Source organism: Eubalaena glacialis, chromosome 1, assembly GCF_028564815.1.
Source record: "Eubalaena glacialis isolate mEubGla1 chromosome 1, mEubGla1.1.hap2.+ XY, whole genome shotgun sequence".
NCBI lineage: Eukaryota > Metazoa > Chordata > Mammalia > Artiodactyla > Balaenidae > Eubalaena > Eubalaena glacialis.
The window spans coordinates 65,801,112-65,814,676 of record NC_083716.1 but is presented as its reverse complement, the minus strand read 5'-3'; the positions used below and the strand labels follow the sequence as shown (position 1 = coordinate 65,814,676).

Below are 13,565 nucleotides of genomic sequence, written 5' to 3'. Positions count from 1 at the left end.
CTGAAGGATGACAGGGAGCAAGCAGGGATAAGTATTTCTTTGGAGACCCTCCTGATGGTTAATACAAACACAGTTCTGAGGCTTCAGAAAGTTTACTTCTGTTACAGAGTTTTAAAATTTCCCCCTTTCCACCAATTCCTTTTGCTTTCTGGTAATGTTATACTTTGCTATTGCCAGAAAAACTATATATGTTAGAGTGTGTGGTCCTTTATGATCCCCATACCTTTGGCAAGTCTGACTGTAAGGACTGCTTCTCATTTTAGGGGGATATATATGAATTGGACAGCCAGTAATATTTTTGATACAGGTAGCATACGGATGATATTGAATCATTTCTGTAGCATGGTAATTAATATGGGGCAGAAGTAGAAATTTACCCCACTAGGGACTTGTGGTGTTTTTTGGTGGGTGTTATTCCTCTGAAATAACACAAAAAAATTTCTTTATCGTTATTGAATGAGTTAGTTATATTTAAGGTCTGCAGTTATTAAAAATAGTTGTAGGAAACCTTATACTTAATGACCTCTGTTACTTTTCACATATTTCTTAATTAGAGATAAAGTACTTATTTAATAGGAATTTTTCCTTTTGTGAAACATCTGTGAAACAGCAGTTCTGATTGATTCTTTTATCTTTCCTGTTTTTGTTTTTCCTGTTTTTAGTTGCAGCAACCTCAGCAGACCCTGTTAACACAGGTTAGTTTGGCATTACTTTATTTCTTTTGAATATCTGAATGAAAAGTAGACCAAAGTTTTATTCCTATTCTAGGTTTTCTTTCAGGGTTTTTTTTTTAATTTTTATTTCTTTATTTATTTATCTGGCTGTGCCAGGTCTTAGTTGCGACATGCCGCGTGCGGTATCTTCATTGCGACATGAGGGATCTTTAGTTGCGGCATGCGGGCTCTTAGTTGCGGCATATGGGATCTAGTTTCCTGACCAGGGATCGAACCCTGGGCCCCCTGCATTGGGAGCACAGAGTCTTAACCACTGGACCACCAAGGAAGTCCCTCTTTCAGGGTTTAAAGATGAATATTTGTTGGATTCACATAATAGTTTTAGCAATATAATGTTAAATAAAGATGGAAAACATGTTTTTGTTTTTTCTTTTATGCTGTTTGATTGCTGTTCCGGCTGTGATCTAGTTTGAATAAATATGAGGTCTTATTTTAAATTTAGTACTGATTTTGGCTTTTACATTTTCTTTGTAGCTAGTATTTTTAAGAATTTTTTTGTACATGTTATATCTTTTTTAGTTTGACCTTAGGAAGTGAGTTATTGTGTTGCATTATCAGCTTGATTTTTCAGCAACATTAAAAAGTTTGTCAACTTTTGATATGTAATGCTACTTTAGGCTTTGTGGACCACTTACAGTCTATGTTGCATTTTTTTTTTTTCTTTTTATACAATTCTTTAAAATTGTAAACACTGGGAATTCCCTGGTAGTCAAGTGGTTAGGACTCTGCGCTTTCACTGCCAAGGGCCTGGGTTCGATCCCTGGTCGGGGGACTAGGATCCCGCAAGCCACACGCCGCAACCTAAAAAGAAAAAAAAAGTGTAAAAACGACCCTTGGCTTGTAAGTTTGTGTAAAGATCATAAGCTGTGGGCTGGATTTGGCCCGTGGGTTGTGGTTCACTGACCCCTAGTGTATGCAACTGTTAAAAAGAAAGCAGAACTTCTAATAATAACTGGAAACAGTGATTGCCCCATGGATAGGGAACTAGGTAGCTAAGGAACAGGAATAGGTGAGAAGCTTTTTACTGTATAACCTTTTGTACCTTTATAGTCTTGAACCTGTTTGTTACTTTTAAAAAATAAAGTATACTTCAATTGAGAAATAAACCTCACTTTGTATTTATTAAAGAACTAAAATTGGGACTTCGCTGGTGGTCCAGTGGTTAAGACTCCGTGCTTCCGCTGCAAGGGGTGTGAGTTTGATCTCTGGTCAGGGAGCTAAGATCCCACATGCTGCACAACCAAAAAAAAAGGAACTAAAATTGATGAACACCTGTGTCCTATTTTCAATCTCCAATAGTAGGATTTTCAGACTGAGTAGAAAAGCTGTAAAAGTTAGTCTTTTCTTAGAATAACATTTCCCGAAGTGTGCCCATAAAGCATTAGTGTCTTGTCTTAGGATGTTAAAGAAACTTTGTGAGAAAATTTTGTGGCTATAGTTTAAGAAATGCTGAGTTCCTTTACATATATAGGACTTAGCTTTTTTTTTTTTTTTAATTGTAGAACTTAGAGACTTGCTTTATTGGGCAGGTGTAAAATGAATTATGGAATTCGTTTGGGTTGAAGAATCAGAGGATTGTTCCTTTCTTTTTAATGGTTTTATTTCTGTTTACATACAGAAGTTTTAATCAGTAATATGTTGTTATTCATGATTGATTGTGTCAGAAAAGACCAATGAAAGTGTTACCTTTTCCTCCCAGTTTGAGATATAATTGACATATAACATTGTATTAGTGTAAGGTGTACAGCATGATTTAATAATACGTATATATTGTGAGATGATTTCCACAGTCAGTTTAGTTAATGTGCATCACCTCACGTAAGTGAATTTCTTTTTTCTTCTGATGAGAACTTTCAAGGTCTACTCTCTTAGCAAGTTTCAAATGTAGGATACAGTATTGTTAACCATAATCACCATCCTGTACATTACATCCCCACTGGAAGTTTGTACTTTTCGACCACCTTCACCCATTTCCCCCACCAAACCCCCTCCTCTGGCAGCCACCAATCTGTTTTCTGTTTTTATGAATTCTTTGGTTTTTTTAGGATCCACATGTAAGTGAGATCATATATATATTTGTCTTTCTCTGACTTATTTCACTTATCTAGGACTTTCCTGAGTCTTTGTTATGCCATTATGGATTTTGAATTTCTAAGAGGGGGCTAGAGTATGCGGTGTTTTTTTAACTCATTGCACTGTGGTGACTTTTTTTTTCCTGAAACTTCCTGTGGAAACTTTCATCTGAGGGAACTTAATCATGAAATCGATCAAAAGTAACATAATTTTTCAGACTTGATTTTCATCTTCAAGGTGTACGTATGTATTTTCTAACTTCAAATTGTTTTAGCATTTTGAGTTATTTTTAAGTAGTCAGTTTTAATTTCTAGACTGCCTCATATCATTACCTTAATTTGATGTTGATTTTGTTTTATAGCCGGCTGTCGGACTGCCTACAAGCCTTAGCTTGTCAACTCCTCAACCAGCAGCTCAGATAACTGTATCATATCCAACACCAAGGTCCAGTCAGCAACAGACACAACCTCAGAAACAGCGTGTTTTTACAGGCGTGGTTACAAAACTACACGATACATTTGGATTTGTGGATGAAGATGTATTCTTTCAGCTTAGGTAAACTTCATTAGGTGTTGACACATGCCTTCTTGTATTTAGCATTAAGTAATTTGATAAGACACCTACTTAACTGTGGCATGGAATTATGGTTTAGCTCTAATTTTCTGCTTTAATCATTCAACCTGTACCTGTGACATTTTTTTAAAATTAATTAATTAATTTAGGCTACGTTGGGTCTTCGTTGCTGCACACGGGCTTTCTCTAGTTGTGGTGAGTGGGGGGGCTACTCTTCGTTGTGGTACGCGGGCTTCTCATTGCGGTGGCTTCTCTTGATGTGGAGCACAGGCTCTAGGCACACGGGCTCAGTAGTTGTGGCTCGTGGGCTCTAGAGCACAGGCGCAGTAGCTGTGGCGCATGGGCTTAGTTGCTCTGTGGCATGTGGGATTTTCCCGGACCAAGGCTCGAACCCATGTCCCCTGCACTGGCAGGCGGATTCTTAACCACTGTGGCAGGAGGGAAGTCCCCTGTGACATTTTTTTTTTTTTTTTTTTTTTTAAATATTTATTTATTTATTTTATTTATGGCTGTGTTGGGTCTTCGTTTCTGTGCGAGGGCTTTCTCTAGTTGTGGCAAGCGGGGGCCACTCTTCATCGCGGTGCGCGGGCCTCTCACTATCGCGGCCTCTCTTGTTGCGGAGCACAGGCTCCGGACGCGCAGGCTCAGTAATTGTGGCTCACGGGCCCAGCTGCTCCGTGGCATGTGGGATCTTCCCAGACCAGGGCTCGAACCCGTGTCCCCTGCATTGGCAGGCAGATTCTCAACCACTGCGCCACCAGGGAAGCCCCCCTGTGACATTTTTTGATGGAGAATGTGACTGAACATATCTTTTTATTATTGAACAAAGTAGTCATCATGAATTCTTTATAAATGTTTTGTAGGAGTGAGTTTACATTTCTAGCTATTCATGAGCAGACTTACAGTGAGATTAAAAATTGAAATAGTTATATGCCTTTTAAAATTTAATCTTCTGTTTGACATATCTAATGACATGTATGTAAAATGTTTTAGTTGAAAAAAATGATAGGATTAAATGACTTGGGCTTCCCTGGTGCGGTTAAGAATCCACTTGCCAATGCAGGGGACACAGGTTCGAGCCCTGGTGCGCGGAGCAGTTAAGCCCATGCGCCACAACTACTGAGCCTGTGCTCTAGAGCCCGCGAGCCACAACTACTGAGCCCACTTGCCACAACTACTGAAGCCTGCACACCTGGAGCCCATGCTCTGCAATAAGAGAAGCCACGACAATGAGAAGCCCGCGCACAGCAACGAAGAGTAGCCCCTGCTCACCGCAACTAGAGAAACCCCACGCGCAGCAACAAAGACCCAACGCAGCCAAAAATTAAATAAATAAATTAAATAAATAAATTTATTTTAAAAAACAGAATAAATGACTGATTAATGGATTTGAAATAGTATTTTGTTAGTGTTGTGGTGGTTGCAGGAAATATATATTTCCTTAGTTACTTCAAATGTATTTCTAATGAGCTTCCTTAGAAATACTTTGGGAAATTAAGTTTAATTACTATGTAAGATTTCTCTGTATAAGTGGGTCTCCTGTTTTCCATCTTTTCTGCATTTCTCTCATCTTTCCAAAGCCCAAGGCAAATCTTACTCTTGGGTTATAAAAGAAAGTGCTTTAGAGGGAGGGACACAGTATTAGGAGGATAGAGGGTAGAAAATTATTTCTTACACTTGAAACTGTTTATAAAGCAAAGTTGAAACATCGGTTCTAAAAATAAGTCTAGGAGGTATGTCTACTTTTTAAAAAAGCTTTTTAGGCTTCCATTTCTGGTATAGTTTACTTTAAAATGCTAAATATATAAATCTTTTTTGGAGGAATCTCTTCTAATTGTGTTCGTATTTAACCTAATTTTTTTTTAGTGCTGTCAAAGGGAAAACCCCCCAAGTGGGTGACAGAGTATTGGTTGAAGCTACGTATAATCCCAATATGCCTTTTAAATGGAATGCACAAAGAATTCAAACACTACCAAATCAGGTATATAAAATAGTATTAGGTATTATGAAAACTTGGTGGTTGGGTCTTCCAATTTACAAAGATTTTTCTTTTTAAAAATTTGTTTTCTTTATTTTTGTTAAGAATCAGTCGCAAACCCAACCTTTACTGAAGACTCCTCCTGCTGTACTTCAGCCAATTGCACCACAGACGACATTTGGTGTTCAGGCTCAGCCCCAGCCCCAGTCACTGCTGCAGGCACAGATTTCAGCAGCCTCTATTACGCCACTATTGCAGACGCAGCCCCAGCCTTTATTACAGCAGCCACAGCAGAAAGGTATTACATGCAATGTATCTTTTCCTTTTAGGGTTCAGACTAACACACAACTGTTCGGTTATTAAAATAATGAGAGTATGCTATTAATTACAAAAAAGGCAGGAACTTCCAGAATACTTGAAACTTAAATATCTTGTGTTGAGCACTTCTACTTGTATAGCGATTTGGAAGTGTTTTATTTTATTTCTCTTATTCAAAGACATACTCTTTGTGAACTTAAATATCAAAACTAATAATCCCCTGTCCCCCTATTGGCATCTTATCATTTATAGAAGAAAATGTTTTGAGCCTTATTTCTTAATGAACGTAACATTTTATATACATGTGGAGTCTGGCGGCAGCACTTTACTCATTGAACCATAGGGCATCAAATAAATGAGCTGTGTTTTTTTTTTTTTCTTTAAATAAATTTATTTATTTATTTATGGCTGCGTTGGGTCTTCGTTGCTGCCCACGGGCTTTCTGTAGTTGCGGAGAGCGGGGGCTACTCTTCGTTGCGGTGCGCGGGTTTCTCATCGTGGTGGCTTCTCTTTGTTGCAGAGCACGGGCTCTAGGCACATGGGCTTCAGTAGTTGGGGCTCGTGGGCACTAGAGTGCAGGCTCAGTAGTTGTGGCGCACGAGCTTAGTTGCTCTGCAGCATGTGGGATCTTCCCGGACCAGGTGTCCCCTGCATTGGCAGGCGGATTCTTAACCACTGTGCCACCAGGGAAGTCCCTGAGCTGTGTGGGGTTTTTTTGTTGTTGTTGTTTTTAATTTATTTATTTTTGGCTGCATTGGGTCTTCGTTGCTGCACACGGGTTTCTCCCTAGCTGTGGCGAGCAGGGGCTACTCTTCATTGCGGTGCACGGTCTTCTCATTGCATTTGCTTCTCTTGTTACAGAGCACGGGCTCTAGGCATGCAGGCTTCAGTAGTTGTGGCACGTGGGCTTAGCTGCTGCGTGGCATGTGGGATCTTCCCGGACCAGGGTTCAAACCCATTTCCCCTGCATTGGCAGATTGATTCTTAACCACTGCACCACCAGGGAAGCCCTGAGCTGTGTTTTAAATTTTCTTTTGCAAATTGATAATTTGAAACTCTATACATTTTCTTATCAAAACAATATTAAAAATGATAGCCTTGACTTTAGCAGAAGTCTATGTAATTGTGGCATTTTCTCTTTTATCGTAAATTGACACAAATATAGCAAAGTTATAAAACATTTCAGTGTAATGAGCTATTAAAATGAACACCCGTGTAATCACTACTTGTTAACTCTTTTTCTTTTTTAATAGTTTTACTCTAAGTATGCATGCTCATAAATATACTTTAGCTTTGTCTGTTTTTGAATTTTACATAGTGTGTGATTCCATCTGTATAATCTTTTGTGTAAGACTTTTGTTCAACATTATGTTTTAAAGTTTTTCATACTTATTTATTCCATGTGGCTCTAGTTTCTTTTCATTATTGCACAATATTCCATTGTATGACTATTGTACAGTATTCCATTGTATGAATATTGTACAATATTCCATTGTATGAATATTGTACAATTTATATGTTTTTCTTTGCTAAAGTTTGGATTGTTTCTAGTTTTTGTTTTCTGAAAACACTGCTGTAAGTGATCATAATGCAAGCATTATGACATTTCACCCCTGTTTACATTAAGCATGCCTTTCCTAGAAGAGAATCTTTTCCTATATTACCAGAATCTACTGTGACTTCTAAGAAAAAGCACTTAGATATCCTATTTATATTCAGACCTCCCCAGTTGTCTCCCAAATGTCTTTTAAAAAGGTTGTTTTTTGTTTCCTAAACGAAAAGGTAGTCAAGTTTCATGTGTTGTATTTGGTTATGTTGCTTTAGTCTTTTTTATTCCAAAATAGTTTCCCACTTTTTGTTTCTTAATTTATAACATTGACTTTTTAAGAAATTGGTCTAGTTGACTTGTAGATTCTTTTGGAATGTTGTGTTCTGGATTTGTCTTGATTCCCTGTGATATTTTCACCTTGTTTCTCATTCTGCCATATAAACTATAAACTAGAAGTTAAGTCTAAAGGCTTTTGGCAAGACTACATTATAGGTGATGTTTTCTAATTCATACTGCATCATACTAGAAGGCACATGTAGTTAGATTCTTCTACTGTTATTGATGTTAAATATGATTACTTGGTCAAGTGGTGGCCGTAGATCTCTCCATTATAAAGGTTCTTGTTCTTTGTGTGCATAATGTCTGGATGATACTTTGGTGCTCTGCGAATGTCCTGTTGTATAGCGGTCTTTGGTTTAATGTCTGTAGGTCGGAGATTGGCGAACTACAGCTCTTGGATTTGGTCTGTGGCCTGGTTTTGTATGGTCCCTGAGCTAAAAATGGTTTTTACATTTTTAAACAATTATTTTAAAATATACAAATATGCAGATGGTCTCTACCATTTACCCTTTATGGGTCACAAAACCGAAAATATTAGCCAAATTTTTCTATATAAAATTTAACCAAGTAATGCTTTTGAACTTCATTTAAATAAATTAAAACATCTTCTTCTGTGTCTTTTAAAGCTGGTTTATTGCAACCTCCTGTCCGTATAGTTTCACAGCCACAACCAGCACGAAGGTTAGATCCACCATCCAGATTTTCAGGAAGAAATGACAGAGGGGATCAAGTGCCCAACAGAAAAGATGACCGAAGGTATGTTTTTAAAAGTATACTTTTGATGGTGGTGATGGTTGCACAGTGTGAATGCACTTAATGCCACTGAACTGTATACTTCAAAATGGTTAAAATGGTAAGTGTATTATATTATTTATATTTTACCACAATTTTCAAAAAGTTATTAAAAAATGTATACTGTGGATTCCTGCTTATATTACCTATGACATTTATTTCATTAAAGAACTCTTCAGTAATGCCAGAAATAATAGTAATTTTAGAAAAATTTGCTTTAAGTCGTGAAAGGGAGAGAGAAAGACGTAGATCCAGAGAAAGATCTCCTCAGAGAAAACGTTCCCGGGAGAGATCTCCTCGAAGAGAGAGAGAGCGGTCACCTCGGAGAGTTCGACGTGTTGTTCCACGTTACACAGTTCAGTTTTCAAAGTTTTCTTTAGATTGGTAAGTTCTTTTTTTCCCCATTGTTTTCTTAAATTACTAATTTCATAGTTTTGTGTAATTTGGAGGAATGTGATACATTGAGAGATATTTTTCTTACAACTTTCATTTCCTGACATTTGGTGCTCTTAGTTATATAAGGGCAGAAATGCATTTGAAGTAGCATTTTAGTTCTTTGCAAGAGTGCATTATTTTCATACACTCATTAAAGATACCAGCTACTGAAAAAGGCAGCCCCTCTGTAATGGAGTAGTTCATTAAAGGTAAAATTATTTAAGATTCAGATTTATTGATAACTTTATTAAGGTCATACATAGTTCATTGTGTATGATGAAGTAATGATACAGTAGTGACCAATTATTTCAAGTTAGCTGTGGCCATGTAGTATCATAGAAACACAGGTCTACATATATACTCACAAGACACGTAACGTATACACATATGTGTGTATACATCAATACATTTTTTAGCCTTTGAAATCAGAGGTAAGTGGAAAGTTACCAAGAATTTCTGAGCTTCACTTGTGAAATGGAAGTTATATCAACTAGCAGAATTATTGTGAGGTTGAGTTGATTTCATGTATCTAAAGCACTTAACCCAGTGTATGGCAGTTGTAGATACTCAGTGGTGGTTGGGATGTGGTGGCCAACTAGGTAATAGCTGCAAAATCGTAATTCATATAGAGGCAAATTGGTAAATGACTAATTTGCTCTAATGGAAAGGAAGAATCATCTGAAGGCCTTGGGGCTGGCAATTGTGTGTAAGATAAATTAATAGATGGAAAAAAAATTTACAGTAAAATAAGAAAAATGAATCATTAATAGTGTTTAAAGCTGTTCGGCATAGGAACAAATAACTGCGCAGTGTCTTGAGAGGGTATTGCTGCATTTCAACAAATATAATAATTAATATTCATAATACTGGCCTACAAAAGTTAAAATTTCTATTTATTCAGTTCTAGATTCAGTAAACCAGTGTAGTATTTAAGCTACTCAGTGCCCACAAAAATCTTGCTTGATGACTTTGCTTAATTGTTAATGTAGTAGGTGTTCATTTACTCTTGCATGTGGTCAAATCATCAACTATTCTTAATTTTTACTAGTCTTCTTGTTACCCCTATTTACTTGTGTGCTTAAAAAATATCTTGTCTGCATATTTCAGAGAAATTCATTGGAAACAAAACCACTTCTCCAGCCCCAGAAATATTAACTAGAGCAGCTCTGCTTTTAAACTCATCTGTTCCCAGTCTAGAATGCTATTCTGGGAGGAGTTGATACTTAGGATATAAATTGAGCATCTGTCTTTCTCCTTCCAAGTTAAATCTTCACAGTTTCACTTCATTACTTAGAAGTAAATCCCCAGAACATCAGATGAACACATTATAAATAAAAGTGATTTTAAAGTTTCCATATCTCTTATCATCTATAGTTGTGGAAATCAAGATTTTCTTATAGTAATACGATTATAGGAGACTATATGCCAAGAAATGATGTTTTGTTTATTTATAGATTTTTCTCCTACGGGATAAAACATGACTTCAAAAACTAGGAAACTGTTACACATACTTTTTGTTTGTAGCACGTCTTTAAAAAACAATAACAAAACTCAGATAGCTGTTTTTAATATTTTGACAGCAAAATTTTATCCATATAAATATAATTATGTCAACAACCTTAACTGACAAGTTTATCATTCTATATTTCTTATTTTTAGGTTTCACATAAAAAGACATCCCTATAGATACATTAGTTCATATTTCGTACTCTTGCCTTTAGTTGTCATTTGAAAGGATGGTGTAGTTATCTTTTCATCTTACAGACTATTGGTGTTTTCCACTTTTCATTATGCTTTTAACAGAAATCTCTTGGCCTATTACCAGATTGATTTACTTTGATCTCTCCTTTAAAAGCTCTGTTTCTTAGGAAAAAGTAAATCATCCTTTAAAAAAAAAATTCATTATGCCAGATTTAAAAGGCAAGAAACTTATCCTCTCTTTACACAGTAAATAATCAGGTATGGATCTTAATCATTAGATAGAGAGGTATGGAGATGTGGATAATCCCAAAAACGTTAGGATTTTGTTTTCATGTAGACTTTTATATTTAATTTTAAATTAACTATGCCTGATCTGGGATCTTACTGTAGAATAAAGGTTGTATTTTTTCCGACACTGTATAAACCTGATTGAGGAGCACTCATACTAATTGGTACCATTCTTATTCCTTTTTTATATGCATTCTGTATGAATCATAATTTTCTCAAAAATGCAGCTTCAACTGAGGCAGAATTGCTTTTGTTCAGATCTTTTCTGGAGCTTGAAGTTATTTCAAAGGGTCTTGTCTAAATGAATTTTAAGCTACACACAAAAAATAAAGAAATAACGGTAACACGTAGATACTAGTTATTTATTCAAAACTGTAAGTAAACATTTGAAAATGACATTTTCATGTACTTCTATGTAAATCTATAGTGCATTCATTAACAGTGACTGTTCATTTTCAACTGGCTGTTAGCTGTATCAGATTATATATTTAGCTTTAGAATTGAATGAATCTTTGCATAGTATTTGGTGTTAAGGCTCTTTATTCACTACTTATGTCTGTTTTTCAGTCCTAGTTGTGACATGATGGAACTAAGGCGCCGTTATCAGAATTTATATATACCTAGTGACTTTTTTGATGCTCAGTTTACATGGGTGGATGCTTTCCCTTTGTCAAGACCATTTCAGCTGGGAAATTACTGCAATTTCTATGTAATGCACAGAGAAGTAGAGTCCTTAGAGAAAAATATGGCCGTTCTTGATCCACCAGATGCTGATCACTTGTACAGTGCAAAGGTTTGTATTCTGTGATACACAGCTAAAAGTTCTGAGTAGTTATTCATACTAAGAGTGTATGTGGAATTAATCTTCAGAAAGTGGTTATTACGTTTAAGACCTGAACGCCTGTGTTTTCTTCTTGTCTGCCAGATTCTGTTTTGGTTATTTAAGTAATTTAATTTAACCTCTTTTTGCCTTAACTCTTGAGCTGTAAAAATGTTATTGCTTTAACATTTTGAACCTTATAAAAATGTGAAGATGAAGTTCATTTTATTGAGCTTTTTGGAATGTTCTATGACTTCTGGTAGCCCCAGATAAAAATGTAATGTTGGGTGAATGCAGTATATGTGAGTCTTCAGGGTAACATTCAGTCTGTTGTTTATGATCAGTAGTTTTCTGCTATTTGAAAAACATTGATCAAAAAGCATTCCTTGAAAAGTTAAAACTATATAATTATAAGGTATCTAATACCATTTCTGCTATAGCGTTTTACTTTCCATTTTTATAAAAAACTTCAGATAACTATTATGTAAGGATAATTAGTAGTGCTTCTCATTTTTTTACATTACTTTAGACTTTTGACAGGATTGAATTATTTGACTATAATAGGTAATGCTGATGGCTAGCCCTAGTATGGAAGATTTGTATCATAAGTCATGTGCTCTTGCTGAAGACCCACAAGAACTTCGAGATGGATTTCAACATCCTGCTAGACTTGTTAAGGTAAAGTGAAACATTTATTTTAACTTTAGGTGTATATTTGCTTTGCTTAGTTCTAACTGTATATATATAGAATTAAAAAATACTACCATTTAAATTTTGTTGATTTGTTTTATATTTAATTTTAATATAGTTACGGCACTAAATGATGTAGATGTTTTTCTTATTGCAGATTAACGGCTATATCTTATTTGTATGTCACTAGTTCAACTGTCGTTTTGATGTTTTATATTTGAAGCATAGTAAAATCTTAGTGATAATGGATTTAGTGTATTGGGATGCTCTTAAACTTTGAATTATAGCTTGTTTCTTTAAAAGAACTTTTTATCTGAGGAAATATTTTAGAAGGATGAGTTATGATGTATAAATCCTATTCCATTGCTGAAATGCAGTGTGGAACTCGATGAACTGAACTCTTCCTTGACTGACAGATACCCGAGGTAGTAAAAATGATATTGGAAAGGTTTGTTCCTTTCCTTTTCAAGTATTTCATTTGTAATTTGACAAGTTGCATAATATATGTAAATGATTCTTTGTTTTAAATTAGTTTTTAGTGGGCATGAAAGGCAAGGATGAAGCCATGGCCATTGGAGGCCACTGGTCTCCTTCGTTGGATGGACCAGACCCAGAAAAAGACCCCTCTGTGTTGATTAAGACTGCTATTCGTTGTTGTAAGGCTCTGACAGGCATTGATCTAAGTGTATGCACACAATGGTAAGTACCAATTCATTTCTTGATTAGAAATGTTTTTCTAATAGTTACATAGATGTTCTTGTCTATCAGCCTTCCCCCCCACCCCTTATTTTAGCAATCTTGATCATTCAGGTAATCTCAAAGGAAAATACTAATTTTAGCAAAAGTTTATTTGGTGCCAAAAATGTTTGGGGGGAAAAGGATTAAGAACTAATCAAAATAAATTGAAAATTTTAATGTTTTGTTATGCTGAACTTTGGAAGTTGGATGTATGTTGAAAATATTTTTCATTTCATGCATAGCTGGAGAAGATCGTCAAGAGAGAACTTCATTTCATTATAATTCTTTTGTTATAAAATGATGTAGTTGCTGATTATTTTTGTTCAGCCATATTTTCTCTTGAGGCTTATTTGTCCTGTGTATTTTAGTATATTTCTTGTGACTTAATTGAGAATATTCTTTTTTTAGCACATGAAATCTGAACAGCTATCCAGCTTCTTCAGGTATTCTCTAAAATATGGGTAGCTCTGTAATCAAACTTTGAAAATGCCTTGGGGAACATATTCTTCTTTTAACCATAAAATATTGTACAAATGT

At 35.7% G+C, this 13,565-nt stretch overlaps 1 protein-coding gene and 1 non-coding gene across 7 annotated transcripts in view; both read left to right on the top strand.

Moving 5' to 3' along the window:
- CCAR1 (cell division cycle and apoptosis regulator 1) overlaps window positions 1-13,565 on the top strand; it is a 51,995-nt gene that overhangs the window by 14,702 nt on the left and 23,728 nt on the right. For 5 of the 6 annotated variants that reach the window (XM_061181448.1, XM_061181460.1, XM_061181464.1 and 2 more), the window contains exons 5-13: window positions 663-695; window positions 3,169-3,362; window positions 5,247-5,361; window positions 5,464-5,656; window positions 8,191-8,320; window positions 8,579-8,740; window positions 11,348-11,573; window positions 12,165-12,278; window positions 12,823-12,989. In XM_061181448.1, coding sequence (XP_061037431.1) covers window positions 663-695; window positions 3,169-3,362; window positions 5,247-5,361; window positions 5,464-5,656; window positions 8,191-8,320; window positions 8,579-8,740; window positions 11,348-11,573; window positions 12,165-12,278; window positions 12,823-12,989 — 1,334 coding nt within the window. The remainder of the gene's footprint in view (window positions 1-662; window positions 696-3,168; window positions 3,363-5,246; window positions 5,362-5,463; window positions 5,657-8,190; window positions 8,321-8,578; window positions 8,741-11,347; window positions 11,574-12,164; window positions 12,279-12,822; window positions 12,990-13,565) is intronic. The other variant, XM_061181471.1, reaches the window with a different exon arrangement.
- LOC133079381 (small nucleolar RNA SNORD98) lies at window positions 12,627-12,691 on the top strand. The gene has a single exon (XR_009698178.1). It is a non-coding gene; the product is annotated as a small nucleolar RNA SNORD98 (small nucleolar RNA).